General features: G+C 40.9%; 3 protein-coding genes across 6 annotated transcripts; 2 read left to right on the top strand and 1 right to left on the bottom strand.

Annotated features, from left to right (window-relative positions):
- Positions 1–4: 4 nt before the first annotated feature.
- LOC120713991 (sperm-associated antigen 16 protein) lies at positions 5–2,054 on the bottom strand. The gene is made up of 3 exons (XM_039999968.1): positions 963–2,054; positions 754–858; positions 5–682 (listed from the first exon to the last, which is right to left on the bottom strand). The coding sequence occupies exons 1-3, from the start codon at positions 1,884–1,886 to the stop codon at positions 35–37; spliced, it is 1,677 nt and encodes a 558-aa protein (XP_039855902.1). The 5' UTR covers positions 1,887–2,054; the 3' UTR covers positions 5–34.
- A 4,429-nt stretch (positions 2,055–6,483) lies between these two features.
- Positions 6,484–18,906, top strand: wdr91 (WD repeat domain 91). 2 transcript variants are annotated; one of them, XM_040000167.1, is made up of 18 exons: positions 6,484–6,763; positions 8,900–9,036; positions 9,246–9,425; positions 9,505–9,712; positions 9,829–9,911; positions 10,942–11,051; positions 13,841–14,012; positions 14,948–15,136; positions 15,316–15,488; positions 15,594–15,648; positions 15,752–15,847; positions 16,203–16,297; positions 16,683–16,836; positions 17,560–17,668; positions 17,792–17,904; positions 18,102–18,209; positions 18,411–18,524; positions 18,605–18,906. In XM_040000167.1, exons 2-18 carry the CDS (start codon positions 8,914–8,916, stop codon positions 18,767–18,769), a joined length of 2,247 nt encoding a protein of 748 aa, XP_039856101.1. In that variant the 5' UTR covers positions 6,484–6,763; positions 8,900–8,913; the 3' UTR covers positions 18,770–18,906. The 2 variants fall into 2 exon arrangements, with proteins under 2 accessions (XP_039856101.1, XP_039856102.1); XM_040000168.1 differs by having other exon boundaries at positions 6,486–6,763; positions 18,411–18,500.
- Positions 18,907–19,638: 732 nt separating this feature from the next.
- On the top strand, positions 19,639–26,968 carry ccdc82 (coiled-coil domain containing 82). 3 transcript variants are annotated; one of them, XR_005691351.1, is made up of 3 exons: positions 19,639–21,339; positions 22,895–23,217; positions 23,294–26,968. XR_005691351.1 is itself a non-coding variant. In XM_040000169.1 (2 exons), the coding sequence occupies exons 1-2, from the start codon at positions 20,773–20,775 to the stop codon at positions 23,063–23,065; spliced, it is 738 nt and encodes a 245-aa protein (XP_039856103.1). In that variant the 5' UTR covers positions 19,639–20,772; the 3' UTR covers positions 23,066–26,968. The 3 variants fall into 3 exon arrangements, 2 of the variants coding, with proteins under 2 accessions (XP_039856103.1, XP_039856104.1); XM_040000169.1 differs by having other exon boundaries at positions 22,895–26,968; XM_040000170.1 differs by lacking the exon at positions 23,294–26,968 and having other exon boundaries at positions 19,639–21,445; positions 22,895–23,034.
- The last annotated feature ends 589 nt before the right edge of the window (positions 26,969–27,557 follow it).

The raw sequence follows: 27,557 nt of genomic DNA on the forward strand, positions 1-27,557 counted from the left end.
AGATATCAATCACTACTCAATCAGAAATCTTATGTTACGACCAGATGTTAACCCTCCCATCACTCCCTGCTGAGATCACAGTCTCCCCCTTGTGGTCAAAGGTCACACTCTGCACACTGTCCCTGTGGCCCTCCAAGCTGCTCACACTGCCAGAGTCTACCTCCACCAGTTTCACCAAACCGTCGCTGCTGGCAACCGCCAGCATCTTCCCTGAGTGGTTGAACGCCACTTGGTTGGCACTAAGCGGCCCGGTGTCTCCAGCGGCCATCGGCGATGTGGGTTTTCTCATGTCCCACGTGTTGACGATGCCGGAAGAGTCACAGGAGGCCACCATGCTGGTCGCTGAGCTGAAGGCAGCATGGTTGCAGGGGTGATAATGTCCAAGAAAGGTGGTGGTGCAGACGCCTAGCCTGGCATCCCACAGGGCGATGGTTTTGTCAGCGGAGCAGGTGAGGAGGAGGTTGGAGGAAGGTAGGAAGCAGACGCTGTTGACGGAGGCGGTGTGTTGGCGCAGTGTGAGGCGACAGCGCTGGCTGTTCAGGTCCCACAGCTTGGCGGTTCTGTCAGCGGAGCAGGAGGCCAAGAAGTGACCACATGAGTGAAAGGAGCATGCCCAGGTGGGCTGGGCATGGCCAGAGAGCATCAGTACACAGCAGCCACGAGAGAAGTCCCAGAGCCGCACCTGCAGGAAGAAGTACACATCTGTAACCAATGAGGTGGGTTTATTCTGTGTTGTCATCAGGACCAACTTACTGTCGTGTCTCCGCTGGTTGTCGCTAATTTTGATCCATCAGGGTGAACGCTACAACTGGACAGCCAATCAGAGTGACCCTCACCGGTCAGCAGCATCTCACCCACCTGGTAACACAGTAAGTGACATCACACGTCAGTGCATCATCCAATCAGAATGACCCTCACATGGCACCTCCCCACCTCCTCTTAGAGCTTTCACCTCCTCTCACCTTTTCTCTTTCTTCTGGGAGAACCCACAATCTCCAGGTGCTGTCATCACTGGCCGAGACAAGGATCAGTTTTCTTGGATGCAGGTCGATGCAGCTGATTGGCTGCTGATGCGCTCTTATAGAGCATGCGAGGCTGAAAGATGCGAAGCTTTTCCCTGTGTGAGAGTTCATTTGTTCCAGGTAGGCCCTTGGGAGCCCACTGCAGGGGGGGAACTCCGAGTCCTTCAGGTGTGCAGTGGTCTTTGCTGGTGGTTTCTCCTTCCTCCTCTCCTCCTTCACCTGCGCTGGTGTAGGGTCTGTGCTGCTTTGCAGTCTCTCTCTGTGGAAGCTGAGGAGCATCTTCTGCCTGACAGCTGTTTGGTATTTCTCCTCCAGCTGCCTGAGCACGGGGTCGTACGACTGCAGATGTTTCTTTAGTTGTTTGAAGTCCTCTGTGAGCCTCCTTTTGTCCTCGGAGACTCGCTGGTGCTGCAGCCGGTGAAAGTCCCGCTCCCTCTGTATCCTCACTAGGCTCGCTCCTGCACCCAGCACCTCCTCCCTGAGCAGCTCCGTCTCTGCGCGCACCGCCTCCAGCTCGCTCTGGAGGAGGCGTCGGTGTGTGAGAGCATCGGGGATGAAGTAGACCCCCGGGGCCGCCGTGGCTACGGTGTTCAGGGTGTCTGTGAGGCGCCTGAGCGCCGAGCCGTACCACTCCACCTCGAAGCGGCTCAGAGTCCGCGTCAGGCCGGCTCTGCGCAAGAAGTTCCTCAGGAAGTCGTCCACCGCCTCGGGGATGTTAGACAGAGTTTGCGCTTGTGGCGGTTCAGAATTTCTCTTGGGAGCTGCTGAGGAGGAGAGAGCCTCCTCAGACTTCTCCTCCTCTTCGTCCTCCTCAGCACTGCTCCTCTCCTCCACTTCCTCCGCTCCTGGTCTTGTGTCTGACATTTTCTCCCCTTCGCCTCGGAGCTTATTGTTTACGCGTTGCTATGGTATTAGCTCTGCGTTGCTTAGCGTGTTACCACGGTAACCGCGTGACCCCCTGCGTATGCGTTTGTTTAATAGGTTTTGTGGTTTTTAAAATGCATACATATTTTACATTTTAAATGTTTTTAATTATTTGTTTTCATGCTTTCGTTTTTATTTCCTGTTTTTCCTTCAAGTGTTCTCCCCCCCCCTCTCTCCCAGATAGCAAGGAAACATTGAAACACTGTTGAGTCAATATCAGGCTGTGTCATTGAACCAACGTTGAAATGTGACGTTGACCTAACGTCACTCTTGCACCCTTTTTTAACGTTGAAACAACGTCAGGTTTTGATGTTGAATCAATGTTGAAACCTGACATTATTTCAATGTCAATTCTGATATTGAAACACTGTTGAGCTATGGTGTTGATTTTCCACCTCTTTCGCACAGTTGCTTTTTATTAAAACAGTTAAATCATGACTGGAAATCTACCTTTCTTTATAGGTATTTTAACCAATACTAAACTACCGCATGTTTCCATCAATACTTAAACCACCTAAACACATAATTGTACTTATTCCTCAAATTGGACACCCTTTATAAAAAACAAAAACAAATGTCTCACGATGTATCATGTCAATATTATTATCCTAAAATAAGAAAGCATTGCATGTGATGTAACAGAGAAAAAAAAAATAAAAAAAAAAAAAGGTCAATAGTCATGTTTCGTTTGCTAACTACTTTATTAAAACACAGTTTTCTATTTACATTTATATGTTTCACAGAAATTTCTAATTTTTTACTCCGGGATGGGGACGCATGATGTGCGTCCTGCACCACCCAAACGATCTGGGGCGTACCTGAGCCATTTCTGCACCGCTTGTGCAAAGACAAACTCTGACATAGAGTTTGCCCCTAACTGCTGCGTCAGGCCATCTAGGACAAAAATACACACACACACACACACACAAACAAAAAAAGTGAATTAGAGCACATGAATAAGCTCTTGTTAACTGTCTTCAGCGGGGAGAAAGTATGTAAACTCCTAGGCTGATAAACATGAAAGTCACCAGGCGTAAATCTGCAAACTGCCGCATTTGATTCCTAAAGAGCTATGAGCGGAAAAGGTGATAAGTCTTAGCATAGTGTGCCGTGTATCCTTTAAAACAAAATAAACATGGGGTCCTTGGGCTGTACAAACTACAACCCGTGGACTAAACAAGCCAAAGACCAAAGACTCCATCTCGAGATTAACCGGACATGAAAGTCTTGTTATTAAGAAAGACAAAGTAATATAGCAAAAAAACAGTAAAACTTACCAAATATGCATTTGCAGAGCGCTGTATCTTTAAATGCCATTTTTTGCTTTGTCTGGTCCTTGGTTTTTTCCCTGCCCAGTTTAGTACCGAGGCCAGCTCGTTTGTAATGGCATAAGCCATTACACGGCGGACTCGCACCTCCAGTGTGGTCCTTCCAATCAAGGCAAAGCGTCTCACCTATAGACACATTTTAAGAGATGGAATTAGCGTGTCTCATGTCTTAAATGTGTATGCAAGTGCTTGTGTGTTTAATCAACAAGCCGTTGTTATGTATTTAAATCACATCTGACAGCTATTACACTTTATAGTTACAAAGTGTATATAACCTTTATATACTTACCATTGCCTTATTTGCCTCTTGTGATTGAAGAGCTGGCTCTGCATTGTTTAGCTCCTCAATGTTGTGCAAGGGCAAATCCAGAGGCAGTACCCCAGCATCTACCGATTCATTGCAGCCGGTATTGCGGATGGCTCTGACCTCCTCACGGAGTTCGTTAACAGCTCTCGTCAGGTCTGACAGAAAAAGATAATTTCTTTTAAGTATTTAAGAATACAGACAACTTGTCAAAAAAAGTTTCCTTGTGTCACACACAGATATGTACAAAGACACTAGACAGTGTTTTATTACCTGGTATTTTCACTCGAGGGGCCTGGGGAAACCGTTTTTTTTGTGGGCTGCTCATCCTCTGAGTCACTGTATGTGTACAGGGGATTTGGTCTAAAGAAAAAAAAGTTGAAAACGGTCATAGGTAATTATAAATGTGCGTTTGGAATATTTTTTCCTTAAGTTACAGTTTGATTTATAACAACACACACATGAAACGGAGATGTGCAAGAAGGTACAGTATACAAGGGATTTTTGAAGTGCACAAGTGTACACGGCTTTGCATTTATAAAAAGTTTACAAGCTTCCACTTTTTGGACTATATTATGTGGTGATATTGCAGTATGCAAGCACCACAGATATGTACAAAAGACAAGATCATAAATTCTTAGCAATCAAAGATATGTTTGTGAAATAAAAAAAGTTTTGCTTGTGCTTTCTTTTATGACTGGTCTGAGTTTCAGCTTCGGACTGAAGGTCAGACGTATCACAGTGTTCACTTAGATATTTCTGAAGACTGCGTTCTGCTTTGTGAAATGGAAGTACAAACACAATGTATGGCCAGACATAAATTAGGACACGAAAAACTTGTTATTGTTACATTTATACAACACCAATCCAGATGATACCCACCATGGCTTATTAGAAGTCGGACTGGTGCATAGGTGAGCCATGTTGAACCAGGATGAACTCTCCTCTTTACTGCGTCGTGGATCCTGAATGTGTCTCACGGAGGATATGGAGGCCATGACAATTTCTCCCCATTTATCCATGATCTAGGGACTATTTCTGTACCACCAGTGCTAAACTGCACAATGCACCAGTCTTTCATTTTTATCTTTTTTTTAATTTGGAGTCCTTTTTTGCCCTGTCTAGGATAAACAGGAAACAGATAATTACAATATATTTCATAGTCACTCCAAAACTTGATCTATTGATTGAACTAAATAATAAATAATAGCTTAAAATGTATATAGGCAACAATTACAAGCAAACCCGTATATGTAAGCATTTAAACACTGAAGATAATAACATTAACAGTATTTTGTCTAAGTCTGCCATTGTAGGAATTCATGGCACCGAGACAAAAACTTGGCGCACAGTGTGGCGTCAAAATAGGCGCACACTTTTGACGCTGCGTTTTCTCAGTCTTCCTCGTCCACACGTAAATGCTAAACGCAGTTTACGTGTGGACAAAAGGTGCAAACGCAAGTTAGGTGAGCGTGCAGCGTAAAGTTTGAATTGAGTGCGAATCGAAGCGGGTGCTCTCCAATCATTAAAAGTAACAAAGTCATTGAATACATTTATGCAGTTACCTTTACGTTTATCAATCATATATCACAGATTTACAATTTTTTGTAGCACTATGCTAAAAAGCAACTACAGGGCGAAAGTCTGGGTCAAGCGCCGAGGCGACGGCAAGAACAAAGGAACCCTCGAAGCGTTAAAGCTAGCTTTGTAAGGGAATATAACGGAAAAGTATGAAACGAAAATGTTTTCTTTGTTGATAGACTTTGTTTGCAGTGCAATTTATTTGTTGCCGGATTGTAAGATGAAAGTAGACACAATTTCGGGCTCCCACATTTTATCCAAAACTTTACATTAACAAGTTTTTTTTTTTTTTACTGTTATTCAAATGCAACCGTGGAAATAACGAATAGAACAAAAGTCATTCATTCTTACCTTATACTAATCGTGGTGCAGGCCAGTGCAGTGCATGAACTGATACCTTCTCCGGTCAATTCCGCTGAGAGTAAATCGAATGTCCCGCTCTACTGTACAAGACAATGGTTACCTGGAGGGATGTACCAATGTGATAGGGGTGCTGCGGAATAGTCCAAGTGGTAGCAGCTTTAATTTCCCGCTCAACCATAAATCGATGGTTTTTCAACGTGATTGTTGTCACCTTCTCAACTATAAATAGATCAACAATCAACGATGACAGAACAACAGTGAATCAATGTTATTTCAATGTCAGTGTAAGGTTTCATCAGTATTTCAATGTTGTTTCAACATTGGTTTTGTGTTGACATTTCAATCCTGACGATTCTGATGGTTCAGATGGAAAATCAACATCTGTTCAATGTCTCCTTGCTATCTGGGCTCTCTCTCTATCTATATTTTTTTTAAATATATATATTTTTAAATATTGTAAAATATTGATTATACAAATATTGGATGCAAAATATGGATGCAAACTGCATTTCGTTGCCCTGTACCTGTGCATGTGCAATGACAATAAAGTTGAATTCTATTCTATTCTATTCTATTCTATTACTTTCTCATCATAATGGTGTACATTTAAGAGGAAAAAAAATGTAACTTACAGAGGTTATAAAGAAAAAGTCTTTTGTCTAATTTTCACTTTAAAGTCATACGTTTGTAGTAATTTTCGGATATTAAAGACACATATATACAAGACGAAATAACTGTGATTTTATTTTTCAGTTGCTTTTAACACTTTTAACAGCTGTCTTTTTACTCCAGCACGTACACCAATGCTAGTTCACTTTTAACTACTAGAAGGGGTGACATTTAGAGAGGAAAACACACACAAAAATGCTACATTCTTTGTAACATTTTTGCAGGTAACAGCTGGTATATCCGGCACAGGTGTATTGAGACGTGCTGACCGATAGAGGGCGCGCAGTTCGCGCAGTGTGCGGCTGCGTTATACGTTAGCTCATCACATGACTATCAGGAGGAAAAATAGAGCAGGAAGAGAGTTTTCTTTCTCTTTGTTGTTGTAAACATTTAGTTTTCACAATAAGACGGAAGAGCAGCTTTGTGCTCTGAAGATTCATGGATCTAAAAAAGTGCAATTCTGTTTCTGGGTGGTGACGGTTCACTTTCATGGTGCTGAAACCAAAGAAAAGACCAAGCCAAACTTCGCCTTAAATTTGCTTCATTTAAAATAATCTGGATTCTCCTCCGAGGTACGTAAATGTTAAGACGTGATTTTATGATTTATTATGTTATAGCATAATGAATGTTAATTCTGCCTGCATTTGGCCTGTTTAATGTGAGAGATTTTGTGTAATAGTGATTGTAACGTGTTCCAGTCGATTGTTCTGGTGGCACACTTGATGCTAAAATGAAGCTAACTGCAGTTCCTGTGTCTCTTCAGATTTACAATAATACATTTTCTGAAATCAGTCAATGTTGACATCGTTTGATGTTTGCTGGGATGGATTGTGAATCTGAGTTTAAATTTACATTTGCCGTGTGTACCAATTAAAGAGATTTTCAAATAGAGTCTGGCCGAAGTGTTTTTAGCAACAAAAAGCGGTGGAGGAAATCCAAACAAAACCGTTACATTTACAAAAATGATACTTTATATTCTGCTTCAGACTTTTAAGGATCTAAAGTACACTTTCTTTTTTCTTTTTTATAACTATCAACGTCCCGCTGTGGATGCATAACGGTGATCTAATGTTGTTTTAAGTTAGCGGTCAGTGCATGAAGAGGAAGTGTTTTAGGAGAATTATTGCTAATGGAGTGAACGCTACTGAAGTTTAAAAAGAAATTGAGCAATATTACCTTTTACCTTCTTCATCCTTTAGTTGAGAAAAGTGACATTAAGTGGGTTAGATTGTCATGTTAATATTGTGATGTCAGTGTTTTGAAGTCTGTTAAATAATCGCTGACATACAGTAACTAAATACATTTACTCAAGTAGCTCTGCCTGTTTCACAGCTCAAAATAATCCTTTTTTAATTTTACTGTCTACTGTTTCATGTCACTTGTCTCAAACAACCTGCTTTAGCTCCTCCTACTTTAAGCCACCTTTCTTCTGATTGGCTGTCTTCTGTAAACAGAAATTCTGTGGCGAGATGACTAGAAATAAGGAAAATAGGTCCACTTAATCTACTAAAATGTGTAGGAACTTTATACTGAGTAGCGGTGAAAAAGAGAACATTCTGTCTGCTTAAAATAATGTGTGTAAACTTTAAGGTGGTCTGAATCCTTTCTTCATCTACCTTATTTCTAAACATTTTCATGCAGTGATGTTTATGGATATTTATTCTGAAGAAAATGTATCTGCACACTTAGTAACCTCAGTATTAGCAGAGGTTGTAAACTAATGTACCAAAAATAGCCCCCTCCAGACACCCCCCCCCCCCCCTCCAAAAAAAAAAAAAAAATCCCTGTGCAGGTGCATGATCAGTTTCCTGGCTGGCTGGCAGGCCACAAATGGTTCCTTCCTCTCACCCTCAGCACTGGAGCTCCATAAAATTATGTGCCGAGAACAGGACTGTTCTCAAATAATAATGCATCTGCCCACTGGTATGAAATCAACCACCTTTCACCTGGTATAAGGAGAGCAACTTTGAGCTGAACTCAGGAAACCGAGGGGACCATGAAAAAACAGCAGAGTATTATTCTACCCTCTCAGTATAAATCGGGCCTAGGTAGAGAAGGTGGATAACTTCAAGTAACACCCTGCTGAAGAAATCCCATCAAGGCTTCTACAACCTCAGGCGATTAAAGTACTTCAAACTCCTGCTCAGGGCGCTCAGGAATCTCTGCACTTCTGGGAAGGGTGCATCATTCCCTGGGCATGACCACTTATCCATCAGGAGGGTAGTTGATTCAGCTGAGAGAAGAGGATGTGTACTTCAGATGATGCAGATCTAGAGCCGAGAGGATCGCGGGAGATTCTTCCAGCCACCCTAACAGCTGACTGCCATTGGGGAGACACTACTGTGTGCTGTTTATGTGCTGCCAGCACAGAAACAATATGGAGAAGCTTTGATCTTCATGCCATCAGACTGCTAAAGCCCACACCACCCACTACCTACACATTACTTAGCTACCCAGTGAGATCAATGGTTTGAATGTCTGTCAGCTAATATTAAAAGAAAAAGTTGATTGGAATTCTTGTGTTTATGTCTTCTTCTTTATTTGTGTACAGCCAGAGTGCTGGATATTATACTTGTATAAATGTGTATGTAAGAAATAATCTTAAAACCTGAAGTTAAATGTCTCTGTCTTTATACTTTCAAAGAACCAAATGACTACAGTAGACACAAACTGAATAATCATAATAAACGCTGACTTGTTCCCTGTAGGGTCAGAGGTCACCATGGGCTCTGCAGTGGAAAGGACAGATGAGCATGTGAGGGAGTATCTGATCTACCGTGGCTTCACCAACACTCTGAAACATCTGGACAACGACATAAAAGCTGACAAGGAGAAAGGCTTCAGGGTATGGCTGGCAGAAACGTTGTTGGATGTATTTCTGTTTCCTCACAGCCTCCCAGTAAAATAGTCACATCATCTGGAAGTTGGAGAAAGGAGCTTGCAATGGTGTGAAGGGTTAACGAAAAAAGCTGCTATTTCAGGTTTTTGAAGAAGTTTCTTCTTTCAGCAGAAAAAGGACACTGAATAACTTTTCATTATTTTTGTGCTGTGCAGGTGGATAAAATCATCGATCAGCTGCAGCAGTTTGTCCAGAGCTTTGACCTGGCTGGTCTGAAGGAATATTGGCTCTACCTGGATAAACGTCTGTTCAGCAGACTCGAGGATGTTTACAGATCCACCGTCAACAAGCTGAGGATCAGCCTGTACAGATACTACATCATCAACACTGTGCAGGTATCACCTCGTGGAGAAATCAGACATCCTGCTGCGTGTTTCTGAAACAAAGATTTAAAAATCTATCTCGTCCTTCCAGAAAGGAAACCTGGAGAAGACTCAGGAGTTTTTCCAGAAGCAGGCGTCAGAGCTGCAGGGTCAGGCTGAGTGGCGTGATTGGTTCATCCTGCCATTTATCTCCTCCCCTGAGCAGAACCCCGCCTTCTGTCAGTACTTCTCCCGCCAGTGGTCTGACACCTTCCTGGTTTCACTGCATAACTTCCTGTCGGTGCTCTTCCAGTGTATGCATATCCTTGAGTTTGAAACACACAGCCAGCCTTAATATTCAACATGCTCTGACAATTTAGAGGCGGCCGCACTGATCTGCTGGAATTCAGTTTTCAGTCCTTAACTTGTTTCCCACCTCAGCCTGTCCTCCTCAGCTTCGATGCTGAAGTCCAGAAGATGACCTGCCTGATGGAGGAGAACGAACAGCTCCGTCAGCTGGTGAGAGAGTGCATTTCATTTTAAATTAAATCAATTTTGCATGAATAATGCAAATGTAGATTTGTTCAAAAAAGCTACAACTGATCCCGTCGTTTACTTTTAATCACCCGTCATGTAAATTAAGTCTCATTATTTAGCTTAAAAATTAATTTCAATGGGTTTCCAAAAGTTCTGTTTACTAATTAAAATCCAATCAAATCCTATTAATTCTCACTGTATTAATCCCATGATTTGGCCACCACTCCGTGCCACTTTATTAGGTACACCGTACTCCATTGAACCCCCTTTTGCCTTCAGAATCACTTAAATTCTTCATGGAATATTTGACAAATGTCCTCTGTTAGGTGGATATCGAGTGACTGTGGAGGCCATTTAGTATAGTGAACTCATTGTCCTGTTAAAGAAATCAGTTTGAGATGATTTGAACTTTGGAACATATCAAATTGTCCCAAAAACATCCATTGTAAAATGTTACATTGTGCTTGCGGAAATGGTTGACAGCAATGCTCAGGTAGGCTGTGGCATTTAGTTGTTACTCATTGGGCCAAAAGTGTGCCTAGAAAATAAACTCCACACCTTCCTATCGGCTTGATGTAGCTGAGGCACTGACCTCAGCAAGACATTTCGATTGAGAAAAGCCACTCAGAGGATATTTTCTACTCTTCATCCCATTCTCTGTAAACCCTAGAGATAGAGGTTGCGTGGGAAAATCGCAGTAGATCAACCTGGCACCACCAACCACGCCACATTCAGAGTCAGTTAAATCCCATTTGTTCCTGATTCTGATGCTTTGTTTGAACTTCTGCCGGTCGTCTTGACTGTGTCTACGTGCTTAATTGCACTGAGTCGCTGCCATGTGATTGGTTTATTCCATTTTTGAACTAACAAAAAGTTGGACACTAGTACTTAAAAACATAGACTAAGTGTAAAAGTTTTTTCATGAAACAAAGTTTTAAAACGTGATGTGCTCCATGCTAAGCTGTAGTCAGGGTAGACGTTACGTCTGACCTGTCTGCTGTATCTTCGCCAGCTGTTCGCCCTGCAGACGGAGAGCCGGGATCAGAGGGATAGAGATGAGATGATCCACCACAAGCTGCCGACATACGTCCAGAACATGGACCGACTGGGAGACACTGAGCTGTGAGAGACTAACATCACTGTCTTTACTGATGACTAACCACAGCAAAGATGGCTGCCATTCTGTCCATTTTTAAACACTGCCAACATCATGATGTTTTTAACCATCAATAGTTAGCTCATTTCTAAAATGAATGCCATGCTTTAAAAATTACAAAGTATTTTTATGGAAAAACTGGCGTATTGTGCTTGTATTTATCACTTTGAAACTCTTAATGTGTTTTGTGCTGTGAGTTGCAGATGGCAGCCATCTTAAACCTTAAAATATTAATCAAGATTTTTATCCATTGCAGCTTTGTGGTTTCGTTTGTTTTTATTTTGTTTTCTTAAGTTACATTTTAACACAAAGCACAGAACGAACATGGACTGATGTTAGCATGGTTCAGGCCTAAATGACAACTAAGGTTGTTGCACTTTTTGTGACAGTATTTATTTAATAAATGGCGTAACCTCATATTTTCATATTCAGGCACTTTAAATCAAACAAAACTGAGTTATTTTATATTTATTCATATAAAAAAAACTATTTAAAACCATATTTTAGCTAACGTATTGTTGCCAAAAATGCCAAAATATTTATGCTGTTGCAGTATTTAAACTGTGTGCTGTAATGCGGTTGATGTTTCACAATAAACAATTCACCTGATGAATTGTTCCATTGAGCCATTTTTTTTTTTTTTTTTTTTTTTTTTTGTTAAACTTCCAGGCGATCGATAGACCGGGCCAGCAAATACAGTTCCCCAATAAACTTTAAAATACTCTAAAAAAATGTGATTGACAGAAGTATCTTTTAAGAAGTTAGTTAAAGCTCCTCATCTGGATCGTTGAGGGGGCTTGAATCGATGTTGGACCCGATCTGAAATGGACCCAGAAAAAACCCAAACTCAACACACTTTTTTTTTAATGGATACTAAGGGGTTAGTTGGCTGATGATGGCTGATGATAAGGCAACCTAACTTTTGCAGTAAGTGTTGTTAGACTTGTCAATTACACATTCATTATTTCCTCTTCAAATGAATAATTCAATGCATGATGGTGATAAACCACACCCACCAAGTATTATACACAAAAATGGTCTTGACAACAAACACATGGTGACCCATTTGGTTCTGAAGTGGACTGAAGAAGACCTCTAACAAGAAGCCCTTGGATCCATTCATTTTCTTCTGCTTATCCAGTTCAGGGTCGTGGCTGTGCTAAAGCCTGTCCCAGCTGCCATAGTGCCACAGGGCAAGAGGTGGGGTTAACTCTGGAAAGGCAGCCAGACTGTCCCAGGACCAACACAGAGAGACGGACAACAATTCATACTCACATTCATACCTAAGGTTTTTGCATTACCAATTAACCTAATTCCATGCATGTTTTTGGACTCCAGGAGGAAGCCAGAATTCCTGGAGAAAACCCACGCAGATACTGGAAGAACATATAAACTCCGCACAGAAAGCCTGCAACCAGATGGTGGATTTGAATCCAGGGCGTTCTTGCTGCGAGGCAGCAGTGCTAACCGGTGAAGCAAAATCCTCGTGGTTCTGAAGTGGATTTATGAAGACTTTTACCAGGGAGCACTGACTTGATTTCCTACTTTTTTGGAGTAACTAAAATACAGTAGACCCAAAAAGATCTTGACCAGAGATCACTGATAACAAAGCCACGATACCCCACTTGATTCTGAGTAACTGAGAAGCCTGGGGACCAATAAAGATCTCTACCAGGAAGCAAAGGAGCCCTGGCAACAAAGACTATGTCTCCCACCTATTCACAGGAAGAAGCAACACATCTTTGGCTGAGGATCTCAGACTGCACATAGGTTTTTGGGCCAACCCCCCCCCCCTCCTCAAAAAAAGCTACTTTCGTCTGTGCCCTTGTCACAAGAGGTCACCACAGCTCTGCATCTTTGATTTGGCAGAGTTTTATGTTGGATTCCCTTACTGAAACAAGGGGATTTGTGTCTCAATACAGTAAAATCTCACGCACGGTTATGAAGAGAATTAGAAAAATTCTTCAAAATTGAAAAACTAACTGGTAAGCATAGTAGTCAGGGTAGAAAAAAAGAAGTTTTTTAGGCAGTCAAAAGTCTAACCTTATTTTTTACTTACTGAAAATATACAAGTTTTAATGACCTAAGTATCTTTGATAGTGATTGATCCATTTATAGAGGTCTCTTTTGGAAGGTCATAGCAAGACTGGACAGAAATGGCCTGTCACACCTTGGTTTTGATATGGTGCAAACAGTGTTGTTGCTTCATAGTGAGAACTGCTCTATAAGTCCAATGAACAGCAACTGGCGAACCAGCAGCACGGTCATTGAAACCCCACGAACTATTGATGCTCATAGGGTCGAAAGGCTTGCTGGCAAAGAGCTACAAATCATTGAAGACCTTGATGCTACTTTTTGTCAGAAAGTGTCAGAACACACATAGTACAGCTCTACTTGTTGCAAATGGACGTGTATAGCTGTAGACCAGTCAGTTTACACATGTGGACACCTGTCCACCAACGAATGTTCACCCAACTGGACAAGTGAGCAGCGCAAAAGGATAAATGCCAGATGCATGTTCATCATGTGCTTACAAAGGAAGAGATGGCAATTATGTGATCAAGACAAGTCGGCATAGCCAGTATGATATCTTGGGTTCTGGTGTTTATTGTGCTCACTTTAACTATCCAAAAATTGTCGCAAAACTCATACCCTTTCATGGCAATGGCATTTGCTGATAGCTGTGGTCTCTTTGCTTGGATTCAGTGTAGTAGTATGCTGTTTTAAAACTTCCTTTCTTTTTTTCTCTTTGTAGGGACTTAGTGACGAGCCAGCGAGCTGTCAGCACTGCCACCACCCCTACCAGAAACTTCTTCTCAACATTCCTACCACAAGGCAGACGAACCCCAGGGAAACCAATGCAAGCCATCTCTGGGTCCTCACCAAGCCAGGCAGCAATGGGCAGGAAGGACCCACTGAGTAATCAGGTGAGCACAAGGAATTGCCAAATTCACAGATTTAAAAAAGACCTTGACTCACAGACTGGATGGTTGTTTATTTAACAAAATTGGGTTTTTTGCAACTAGTGAGTCAGAGACAGGTCATCATATGTTCAAAAGCTGATGATTGTATATGGAAAGTGAAAGACCCTTCACTTTAGAAATTTGGTACTTGGGACAGTATACCTTCTTCTGAGTTACCATCTCATCAGGAAGATGATAAAGACTAACAAACCCTAATAAAGAAATGTCTCCAACTAGTTGGACTTTGATGCTAGTTTCTAATGTTGCCCTAGCAGTCTACATAGTCAAATGTATGGGGTATGTGGTTGTTGTTATGGGCTATTTGGCAACATGTACAACTGTTGTAAGAGCTTGGATTGTATTGTCAGCAACAAGTCAGACTTGTTCCTGTTGGAACTTAGTTGGGGAGATTTGGACACCTCTTATGTGAGGTGTGTCGGGCACACACAGGAGACTCCCAACACAGATCCAGGACACACCAGAGAGGTCAAGTCTTTTAATTGGCTTGGGAAGATACAAAAAAGCTGAAGTCAGGAGTAAGGGAGGCCTAGGCATCTTTGCTTATACTACCAATGTGATCTGGACCCAGATTAGTGATAGAAAATGGATAGGAAATGGCAAAGCTTCATGATGTACAATGGGCGGTAACCAACCTGTCCAATAAGAGATGTCTGTTAAGGACTCTGCAGCAGACTAAACTTCACACTGATTCAGGATCGAGGCTTGATTGGGTTCATTGGGTGTGTCCATTAGTATAATAAATATTGGGTAATGAATTTGATATTTTAATTATTTTCTACCACAAAGTTTGAAAATCATTCCCTCAGAGAGTAATAGCAAGCTGCACTGGTGTTCCAGTTTTCTACATTTACGATTGTAATCATTTCCATCTTTTTTAGCCTGTGAAATCTAAAGAAGCAGGCCAAGTTAAGGAGGTGAAGCCAGCATCTACCCAGTCATCAACCAGTGAACCAGTGAGCTCCCAGTCCCAGCTGTCTACAAACCAGTCAGGGAACCAGAATTCGAGACACAAAAGAATCCAAGATCATGAGAAGGAGAGGAAGGAGCTTTTCTCCAAACCACCACAGGTATAGTTGCATCCTTTAGATATGCAACAAATGCGATGCCCTTAGTCTTACCTTACCTGTGGAGGTAAAGGTCAGCTATGTTCAAACAGTTTTGCGAGTGGTCAACCTGCACTTTGAATTAGTATGCTGGAAGACAATAATTTTTTGGTCTGGTGAGCCCTTTCATGTGTTATCTTCAGACATCAGAGAAGAAAGGGGAGCTGGGGGAGGTGGAGCCTCCCATTGAGTCCTCAAGTGAACCTACCGATACCTCAAACAGCAGAAGCTGCGGTGCAAGCCAAGAGGAACCTCCCTTCATTAAACTCAGCCAGGAGGAGTACGGAGAACACCACTCATCCATCATGCACTGCAGGTCTGTCTGTAACATTGTCACAATTCACCCACTTTAAGGATAAAAACAAAAACTCAGCCTTAATCAGTTTTCTTTTCTTTCTGTTGCCCTTGGCTTGTTTTCAAGGGTTGACTGTTCTGGTCGCCGTGTCGCTAGCTTGGATGTTGACGGAGTCATCAAGGTAAACCTGCATTTCATAGTCTTCAAGCTACGGTATTCTAACGGCATATACTGACAGGAAAACTCATGAAAGACTTCTTCCTCTGCCCCTCCTACTCCGTCAGGTGTGGTCGTTCAACCCCATCATGCAGACCAAAGCCACCATCATGTCCAAATCTCCTCTAATGTCTCTGGAGTGGGCCACCAAACCAGACCGACTGGTAGCAGTGTTTACTTTCAGATACATTGATTTTATAAATATTCTGATAAGGTAACATTTTACCATGCACTAGGTCACCAATGATCCACCTAAGGCTAGGGTTAGGATTTCGTTACTTGTTTTCAGACAGTTGTCTCTAGTGCAATGCATACAGAACAATTGCACTGCCAAAATTAATTTACAAGACTTAATTTGAAAGGTAAAATCTCTTAGTTCCTTGATATTTGCCTATTTAGCACTAGTCAAAACAAAAACCCAACCCTAAGCCTAAACCCCAAGGTTACTTGTGACCTAGTTGATACACCAAACACATCTGTCCAACAGTAAAATGTGTGTTTGCATGTGTGTGTGATCAGTTGTTATTAGGCAGCGGCGTTGGCACAGTGCGGTTGTACGATACGGAAGCCAAGAAGAATCTCTATGAGATGAACATCGACGAGGCTCATCCACGGTAAACCTGCACCCTGGAGCTCCTCACTAACATAATTAGGACCAATTTCTGCCTCTTTGTTGGCTTTGTATTGCATGAAAGTGCCTCCTTGCTGAGACAAAAAAGTGTCTAAAAGCTGCAGCTCAGGAACTCAGAAGTTTTTATGGAGCGCTAAACTGAAAATCTGATCCAAATCTGGTTATGTTTCAGTATCAGTAATGTTGTTATGTGCCAAAATTAATGTCAACCCATCCGATAGTGATGGAGCTAAAATGGGCGGTGCTCTTTTATTTGATTGCATTATAATTTGACCAAATTGAATGGAACTACGTCCATAAACTAGATTTACTGTGTCTTCAACAGTCGAAGTCATCTCCATATGAGAATGTATTTTTCTGCCTTTCAGTATCTTGTCTTTAGCCTGCAGCCCCAGCGGTTCATCATTCGTCTGTTCAGCTGCAGCTCACAGTCGATCTGGAAGTGGCGAGTCTGCTCCTCGACTTCCCATAACGGTGTCTGGTCAGCTGCTGCTATGGGACACCAAGACTGTCAAACAGCAGGTGGTTAACTGATCATTTAGCTAATATGTCTGCACATCAGTCCAAGACCAGGAACAGGAACCACTGGGTTTAAAGAATGTGTATTTAAAACCCCAGCTGTAGCAGAAAACTGGAGCAATATAAACTCCAAGTGCACAGACTGAGTCAAGGCGTCCAGTTCAGGTAGCTGACGTGAAGCCTCAGGGAGCTAGCAGCTCAGAGGGCAACCATGTGTCAATCAAAGTGACCACACCCTTAATTTTAAGCTGCAATGGGGGTCAAAATGGATTTAAATCGCTAAATTACCTCCCCAACATTTCTTGAAGTTCTCCAGAAGCCCGGTAATTAACTAATCATTTGATTCAGGTGTGTTGACCCAGGGTGTTATCTAAAACCTGCAGGACATTGGCTCTCGAGGCCTGGAGTTTGCCACCCCTGGTCTATGGGACTGATTCACTGCTAGAGTGAGCCTCCAGTGGACATGATTAGAGCTGCAGTTTTTGGCACTTCAGCCCTATAGGTGCTGCTTAAACTGTGTTTGCACATTTTAAACAGGCTACCTGACTGCTCTGGCAAACCTGAAACCTGTTTCCAAGAAAGGTTTGGGTATTAACTCAACTTTTCCTCTGTTATGTGCCTGACTATGAGCTCCAATTCAGTTGCCTGATAGTTTCAGTTAAACTAGTTAAACTGCTCTTTTTATTTCCTGCCTGTAGCATAATGTTCTGACTTTCTGTCTTTCAGCTCCAGTTCTCTTTGGAGCCAGAACCAGTAGCCATAAACTGCACAGCCTTCAATCACAATGGAAACCTGCTGGTGACTGGAGCCGCTGACGGAGTCATCAGACTGTTTGGTCTGCGTTCATACTCGATTCATCCAAAGATTATTTTCAAAGAGGATTAATCTGTGGCCTCTTTGCTGTCACTTACCAAAACCCAAGTAAGTTAAATACATTTCTGTCCTCTGTCTTCTGTAGATATGCAGCGGTATGAGAGCGCGATGAGCTGGAGAGCTCATGATGGGGAAGTTTACAGTGTGGAGTTCAGCTATGATGAAAATACCGTCTTCAGCATCGGAGAAGATGGCAAGGTGCGTGAAAGCCAGAACTAGTGTAGCTCCGTCTGTTCTCCTTATGTTACTCAGGAAAGTCAAGAAAATGTGTGTGTGTGTGTGTGTGTGTGTGTGTGTGTGTGTGTGTGTGTGTGTGTGTGTGTGTGTGTGTGTGTGTGTGTGTGTGTGTGTGTGTGTGTGTGTGTGTGTGTGTGTGTGTGTGCGCGCGCATGCAGTTTATCCAGTGGAACATCCATCGCTGTGGGGTTAAGCAGTCGGAGCAGATTTTACCTCAGGACGCCACCGGGCCCTTCGTCCTGTCGGGGTACAGCGGCTACAAACAAGTAAGCAGACCTGCTGGTTAATTTTCAAGACAGCACTTCATTTGATTTCATGACCAAAGCTTGCTAGAAAACATTGAATTCTACAAAGTAAATTAAACTCTGTTCATAAGAAAACATTTTTCATAGTTCAAAGAAGTAAAATCACCAAAGTGAACAATTTGGGGTGCTGTTTTCTAACTTGGTGATATAATTCTTGTTCAGGTTCAAATCCCTCGAGGTCGACTCTTCACGTTTGACTCTGAAGGTCAACACGTCCTGACCTGTTCTAGCTCCGGTGGACTCATATACAGAGTGAGTACACCTTCATGTCTGTCGGTAAGTAAGTAAGTAAGCATTCTTTAATGCTTTAAATGTGTTTTGTATTTTAAAAAATTTCCTGGTCCCCTCTCTTCCAGCTGGCCAGTGGGGAGTCAGCTCTGGAGAGGGTGCTGTCACTGGGGGGGCATAAAGCACCAGTGGTGACCGTCGACTGGTGCTCAGCAGTGGACTGCGGCACCTGCCTGACAGCCTCCATGGACGGGAAAATCAAACTGAGCACGCTCCTAGCACAGAAGTCCTGACTGGGGACCTAACGGAGGTCCTCTGTTCTTGTGTGTCTGTGCAGTTTCAGAGATGAAAGGAAGACTCGAGGAATGTTTCATGATACAAACAAACCTGTTTTTAAATCAAATTAGGATTAAAATCTCACTGAAGGTTCCACCGTAGACCTCGTTTCTTTTGTTAAAGCTGTATTTGTTGGTGTTTTCAGGCCTTTGGGGAGAAGAAAAACTCCTCAGCAGTCTCACAGACACTCAGCAGCATTTGAAGTGTTTGAGTCAACAGCACCTCGACCTCTTTCAGGTACTTGAAGTCGTTTCATGGAGAATTGAATACACCTTTCTAAAATGTCTTCAAGAACCTAAACAAGAAGTCCAGTTGCTTTCATCTCAAGACCTTTAGACTGCAATGATCTGGATGAGTGAGAGACGCCACTTGGATTTATCGGAATAAGAAACGTCCAAGTTTTTCTTATACGAGCCAAAATGTTACAAGTAAATATTTGGATGATCACTCTGGGTTTTTATTCCCTTAACCTAAACCAAATAAATAAAATAATAATAGAATAAAATAAAAACGGTAATAAAGTAAAAGAAAAAGACCTATCACAAGAGAAACTGTACACTGAATTTGTTTATGTTTTATCCTGTATTATGTTTGATTTCATTCTTACAGATGTGTAGTGTAAATAACAGAATCATAACGGTTTTGTACTTTTCTTTTCTTTTTGTTTCCAATCAGTAAATTTTCACTTTAGCTTTTTTATTTTGTTTGTTTTGGCCTTTTTTTTTTAGTTTCAGTGTTGTTTTTATAATGAGGGCAAAGGCATGTGAACTAGCTACATGTACCAAAAACACCACTTTAAAAAGGTGGTGTCTGAATGACTCGCAGTGACATCCGAAACGCTCCCAGCCTTCCAAATGTTTGTGTTTACAAATGTGACCTATATGACTGAAGCCTAATTAATCTCTTATTCAGTTTAGATGTAATGAAATGTGACATTTACAGTTGTGGTCATAGGTTTCCACACAGTCATCATGGAAATGAAAGTCATGGTAATTTTGGGCTTTTAATTAATCTTTTTCTAGGGTGGAATGATTATACAGCATATATCTTTAATGACTTTAAAAAACTCATAGGTGTGAATGGGGGAGTGGTTGGTTGGCGATTGGTTGTCTCTGTCTATGTGTTAGCCCTGCGACAGACTGGCGACCTGTCCAGGGTGTATCCCGCCTCTCGCCCTAAGACAGCTGGGATAGGCTCCAGCGCCCCTGAAAAGGATAAGCGGAAACAAATGGATGGATGGACTTTAAAAAACAAGAACTGGGTGAACACATTTGAACTTATTTTGGGTTTTCTCTGATCCCAACAGTCAAAAGTAAACATACAGACTCAAATATTTACATACACCCCCACTAATATTTGGTAAAATGCGCTTTAGACTAGAAGGTGGGTTACAACTAACGTGAGGAGTGTATTTAAACACCTGACCACACCTATAAATAAAATTAACATTGATGTTAGCCACAGTCACTTCCTGTAGATTTAGATTTTATTTTCATAGATTCATATTATTTTATTAGTATACAATTTTCTTTCCCCAGACTATTTTTTTTTTATTTAGTGGAAAGTGTTAGGAGTGCTAGGATAATTTCTGCTCAGGTGTAGCGCCTGCTCTTCGCCGTAGGGGGCGCTGTGTACGAATGCGTGCTGTAGTTATTTTTAGAGAAGAAGCAGAAGCCACAACAATAACACACAGGCATTTTCAGGGGCTGAAAATCCTTTAAGTGTGACCTTTTCAGCGCGGATTTTCTCAGTGTAACGTTTGCAAACGGTCCGTTTATGTGAAAAGACTCCAAAATAATTCCTCACGAAGGTGAATTCAGGCGCCATGTTGCGTGTTTCAGCGAATAAATAGCATGTCGTTAATGCGAGGCTAGCTGCGCCGTTAGCCTGCGTGCACCGAGCCCGGTTCTGCTGTCGCTTTTCCGTTTCATGTCACTACTGTCCGGTACCGCGTGCAGACATGGAGAGTTTGTACAAGCGGAAAATGTTCGCGTCCATGCGGAAAACCAAAGTAGCCGCATCGAAGAAGCGGCAGATCGGTCTGCCCGCCTCCATCCTGGACGACAGTGACGAAGGGTCCTTCTCGTCGTCCTCCTCCTCCGGATCACAGTCCGACTTCCAGAGCTCTCCTGAGGACGACAGCGAGCAGGAGGACCGGGACCGGAGCGAGTCCGGGGGGACCTCCAGCGACGACAGCCGCTCTGTCACCCGCAGGAAGCGCTCCTTCCTGGGAGGCGACGACAGCTCTTCGTCGTCCAGCCGCGGCGACGAGGACGAGGATGAAGAGGACGACGATGACGACGACGATGAGGAAGATGACGACGGAAGTCACACGAAGAGGATGGTCCAGCCAAGGAAGAGGAGCCGGCTGCAGCGGCAGGACGAGTCGGACTCGGACCGCGCGGAGGAGAAGCGGAGAGAGGACGCGGAGAAAGCGAAGAGGAGACAGAGACACAACAAGCTGCTGGCGCTGTCCCGGAGGATGAAGGCCCGCATCCCGAGCCGGAGGAGGAGCCGCGTGAAGCAGGTACACCTGAGCGCCTGCGTCATACACAGGAGCGCAGGTGCTTCTGCAGAAACACGGAAAGACGAGCAAAAAACAAACAGGGCTTCACCTCTGGGTAAAAGCGCAGGTATATGAGACAAAGTTGAAAGAATTCATGTAAGAGCGGTGTTGTGCCAAAACGTGACCGCCTGCCAAAAACTAATTTCCAATGTTTCCGTGTGTTTTTTATGTGTAACATCTTTACGTATGTTGGTAAATAGACTTCGGTGAACAGGGTTTACAAAGGGGTTATATATAAAATTTTAAAATTACATTTTTTTAAGTATCTTTATAAATCTGTGTTATTGTACTTACATTATAACCAATCCGGTCCTTTTTGTCCACTTAAAATATGTTTACAGATCTATTGTTATATTTGTTGCAATATCTGCTGTCCTCTTGGACAGATTACTCTTACAAAAGACATTTTTAATGTCAACGAGATTTTTTTTTTTTTAACTGGATAAATAAAGAATATATAAAAGTCACTGCCAAAAACTGATTGTAGCTTCTACCTTGTTACAGGAACGTTGTTAGTGCCTCAGGATGACTTGATATCATTCATTGTGGGATTCATTTGACATATATTTAACATATTATAGACCAGCAAGTTATTTACACGAGCAATCACTTTTTTGGCAAATACCGGGAAAAAATATATTTTTTTTGCAGACGATCATTTTTTGGCACAAATGTATTCACATCAAAGAAAAATGTGCTTTCAAAACTTGAACAGGAAAAATCTAAACGTTAATCTGCAAGACGGAATAAAAGTTTGCTAAAGCTGGCAAATTTACAGTAAACTACAAACATTTTCCAAAAAAAGAGAGAGAAAATATTTTTTAAAATGTGCAAATTTACAACACAACAAAAGGTAGATTTATAAAAAAAACCTTAGTTTTAGAAAAAATATTAAATGTATTTAAATTAAAGGACTGGCAAGTTTAAGAGGAAAAAATCACTTATGTGAAGTGTAAAAAAATGTACAAGATAAAGACTGCGAATGTGTTTCATTTCCAAATGTGTTTGAAAAAATTATTTATTGTTAATAATAATTAATAACAAATAAATGTTCATTATTAATTTTGTTAGATTTTAGAATAAAAATTAAATGGCCAATTTATAAGAAAGAAATTACAGAATTTGTACAACAATTAGTAAATGTATTTACGTTAACAAAAACTGGCAAGTCTAATGAAAAAATTCACTTTTTTGGAGGCAAAAAAAGGTAAATGTACAAGAGAAAACAAACAGATTTATGAGAAAAAAAGGGGTCAAAGTTCCAGGAGAAAATTAGCAAATTTATAATAACCTTAGAATGAATAAAAGTTGAGAAAGAAAATGCAAACAACAAAAAGAAACATGCATTTTACTGAAAAGAAAACTGAGAAGGTTGCAAGGAACACTAATTTATACTAATGGATTGGCTCATTTCCAATAGATTTCCAAGTTTATAAGAATATATTGCACTTCATACCCAATAAAGCTTTATACCTCTGTGTGACGAGTAAAATGGGTTTTATTTAAATTGTTTAAGGGCACAGGAGACAAGGAAGAGTCTAAAAAAGCAGAGGATGAGGCAGATGGTGATGGAGGAGGTGAAGAAGAAGAGGACAGAAAGAAAGAAGTGTCACGGGGAGACAAAGGAGGAAAAGAGAAAGAGGAAGAAGAAGAAGAGGAGGAGGAGGAGGAGGAGGAAGAGAAGTAAACCTGAGACAAATAATAGCATTTTAAAATGATGCAAAAGTGTTTATCTGTACAGGACTGATGGTTAAGTTGTTGCTGTGACAACGAACACTTGTAACAAGCAACAAAAAGAAGAAAAGAGGAGGTGGACAGCGTCTCTGACCCCTGTGTGAGGTACTTTTTTGCTTTAGATTGAAAATATAAACATTTCCTGATCTGCTGAGCGCTCAGTTTTATTTACATGCTGCAGATGTTTCCATGTTAATCCGCCAACAGCTGGAGGCTCCAAGCACTGCTGACCTGTATGACGTCACAAGAAAAACCATATAATGGTTAAGTTGGATTCAACCAGGTGGCCTGCACTATCAGCGTGACTTACGATTAGAGCAACATCTTTATTATAATTTATTAGCTTTTCTTTGGTTCGTTGTTGTAACACTAAAAGGTTTTATCTGGGAGTGGTAGTCACAGCCTTCCTGCAGCTGTCCATCTGAAACTCACAGCCCACCAGTGAAAGGAGCAAAAACAAGTCGCCAGCATTGAATTGTCTGTGGAAAAGTTTATTTTGGTTGTATTCGGGCCATTGAAAGAAAAAAAATGAAAGGGCATAGTTACGTGATGTAAAATTCAGGAAAAAAACAAACAAATTTACAATAAAAACAGCAATAACACATAAGAAGTGTTAATAGAAAACCGCACTTATTTGCAATCGGACAACAAATTGCAAGCTTATTTTCACTGAAATGAGTCCTGGAGTAATACACAGGCCACTACATGCAACTGGCTGTGAGGTGTGTGCAACGCGTGATTAAAATAAAAACCAAAAACGTACGTATTCAATATAAACTTTGCTCGCATGAAATTAGCTTTCTTATAAGATGTGATTTTTTTATTTTATTTTTTTCCTTTTGAACTAAAAAAAAATCAGCTTTTTCTGGCCCACGTTTGGCCCTCTTGTCGCTCAGTTCTGGCATTTGGCAATCATCAGATGTGGCCCAGAAGTCATAAACACAGCTGGCAGCTGGCACAGGTGGACCTCGGCAGCCACTGAGTCACAGGCACATATCTGGGTTATATTTTGCATATTTGAACCAGCAGATGTTTTGCTACTTTAGCCTTAAAAAATACAGAAATGTGCTCATATCCTGTTGTTTTAGTCAGAGCTCTGCTTGCAAGTCCAACAAAAAGCCAGTAAGCGGTTCTCGAGTTCAGCTAGATGAAATTTGTGGCAGCAGATCAGCTGGTGAAGCTAAAACCAGAGCGAAAGCTTTCCTGGATGTGGAGCACAGAAGCTGCTTTCTTTCCTGCAAAAGGGAAGAGCCGCTTAGTGGGCGGGGCTTCCACATCACATCACTGAGTGTAATCGTTGCATTATGACTGCATGTGATCTTTAAGACAGAAGCCGACTGCATCTCCCAGAAGGCACTGCTGTGAGTCTTTATTGAATTCTTGATGGCAGTGTTGTGAATATGCAAAAAACTCTGATTTCACGACCCCAGAGGATTCTGGGTATTGCAGTATTTAGAGACATTCAGTAACCGACAGCACTCTGACTGGTTTCTGTTGCACTTTCCTTCTTTTTCTTTCATTTTTTTTTTCCTGAAGTTGAGTTTGATTGTTTGCCAATCTTTTCTAAGTAAGTGTGAAGGCCTCGCAGACCAATTGATTTTTTTTTTCTTGTACAGCAGCTTTTTAATCTGTTGCTTTATCTTTGAAAAAATATTTACATATTTTGATAGTTTTGTCCGTCTGTTATCTCCAGCCGTCTCTGTTTCTGTTATTACATTGTCAGCTAAATACCTTTGAATGTTGAACCACACAAGATTTTTGAAGACTTCCTGCAAGTTCACTTTGCTGACATAATAATATCGTTATACTTACTTCCTGGTACACTTGCAGTATAGTGATTGCCCATAATAAATCACAGAGAAAACCAAATTATTTGTCAGTAACTGCATTAAAAATGCCTGTATAGGTTCTCAGTTGTGCTGGTCATGGTAGTCTTGAGTGCTTAAAAATAAAGTAGTTGACAGTACTTGTCTTAGACAGGTGCCACCTTTTGGCCTCAGTGACGGTAATGACACATGCCATTTCTCATAATTTGAACTGGAAAAGCCTCCTGGATGAAAAATGAAATGGCTAAAGAAACCTAAAGAAGTCCAGTTGCCCTTTTTTAACCACTCAAGTCTGCGTTAAAAAAAGGTCCAGTTAGCCAAGGTGATGGTTGTGCATTTGTTATGAAGGTTGAAAAACTCGACAGATACTGAAACAGTTTTCTTGTATCAGACTCCAAAACATGTTTACTTCTGCTGTAAAATTGGGCATTTAACATGAGTCTGGGGGAGATTGACTTGCTTTTGGAGCCTCAAGTGGACATTAGAGGAACTGCAATTTTGGCATTTGAGCACTGGCTTCCTGGAGTTACCAGGGGGTCATCACTTGGTATGTCATCATGAATGTTTAAGTTGGCACTCTGTTGTTGTTAGATTACCAGTGTTTAAAAGGCCCAAATATATGAGCTCGTTGTGATGTAAGAAGTCAATGAGGTTGTTCTTATGCTACTTTCTGGTACATCTGGAATTCTTTGATAAATCTCACATACATCCTCTGATGATCGATTGGGCTTATCATCATGTTTGTGTGCTAAACTGCCAATTATCAGTTTGGCAGAACTTACTGCATTTAAATCAGAAGTATTATGCGATATTCAGTGGCAGCTGTTTAAACCCAAACAACTTTCAAATGACCAAGACTGGTTGTGATGACATGTTACCTGTACCTCTCAGTGGTCACTTGTTGTTGTGTATTTACTATTTTAAGACTGGTACACTCAACTTTATGGTAGCTTTTTGCCATACAATTCAACACTAAGTAATTAGTAACATGTGCTTAGTCATAGTCATCAAACAGGCTTTTGGCGTCACCTTATGATGGTAGGGGTGCATTATAAAAGTTGTGTAAAATACTTTTTTTTTTTCTTTTTCCTTTTCTTACAATTTCTCTTAGAGCTGACAGTTGAAAAGTCATGACCTTTAATTTTTAGTTTCCTTGTTTAAAAAAAGGCTTTTTTGGGCTTTTTGACAGATAGCACATGGTGCTCGTCCAGGATTTTAACCTGTAGTCCAACAGCTACTGGATCACTCCGGTGACCTGTTGATATGTTTGTGCATTGTTTAAAGGAACGTGACGACTGTGGCAGTGAATTTCATACAACTGACAGGAAGTATGGACAGAACTATCAAAATAAGATTCTAACTGTGTAAAATAAAGTAAAACTTATTTGATTTTTGACTATGTGTGATCTGAAATTATGGACATTTCTCCATCAGTAAATTTTGTTTGCAAAAATCAAATAATCCCACCTGGTTCATTTTTTTGGTGGGGGGTTCCTGTACATAGAAATGTGGGTGAATTATCCCAAAACTATTTTGTATTTTTCTATTTATTTCTTCCTTTGTAAAGTCTTCTAAAGGCCACAGGCATGTGCTAAAACAAAAAATGGACAAATGATGAGAAATTTCTCTTTCCATCCTTCTTCTTAAATCCTTGCTTCTCCTGTTTGTAAAGGTGCATTCATGTGCAGTCGTAATAATAGGAAAAAACACATGATGTGTCTGAACCTCAGCAGCCTCCGTCAAAGTTGGTGAGAAACTCTGAATGTTTTTAAGTTGAGTTTCCAGCTGCTAAAGTTGAACCCACAGACTGTTTGAGAGCCTTGTGACTCTTGTTTCTTTTGAGATAAGGACTCAGTATGATATACAGTGTAGTGATAATACACATATATTATAGGTACTTATCAGTGCTGTGTATTTACCTGTTTTCAGTGTATTCCTGGTCTTTTGTTGCTGTATAAAGCTCTTTAGACCAACTCACGGTGTTGAAAATACCTGTTTTAATAATAAAGTTTCTTCTTTTTTGACCAAGAGATTATGTGTTGAAAGTCTTTATTTATCTAACACATTATGCATGAATCTACAGGTCTGAGCTATGAAATAAAACATTACGTCTTATGGTAATTTCTGCAATAATAAATAAAAGAGGACAAATGCACTATCCTATATTTGTGAAATTCTTTTGTTACAGCAGTTAAAATAATAATGAAAAATTATAATACAAAATTGATATTTAATTTGGTAAAATGTACTTAAATTTTTTTTTTTCTAATATTTTATAGTCCTTCACATTTACTCTATACTGAACAGAAAATAATTGAAATTAGCACTTTGTGTCAGCTTCTTTTCAGCTTATTTTTATTTAGCTCAGAGGGAGCAGGGCCTACTCTATTGTTGCTCCAAACCTCTGGAACAAACTCTATTGTTGCTCCAAACCTCTGGAACAATATATATATATACACATATACATATACACACAGGATATACACACATATATATATATATATACATATATATATATATATATATATACACATATACATATACATATACACATATACATATCCCACACACAACATATATATATATATATATATATATATATATATATATATATATATA

This window comes from Simochromis diagramma, unplaced genomic scaffold (genome assembly GCF_900408965.1).
Source record: "Simochromis diagramma unplaced genomic scaffold, fSimDia1.1 OVJJ01000596.1, whole genome shotgun sequence".
NCBI lineage: Eukaryota > Metazoa > Chordata > Actinopteri > Cichliformes > Cichlidae > Simochromis > Simochromis diagramma.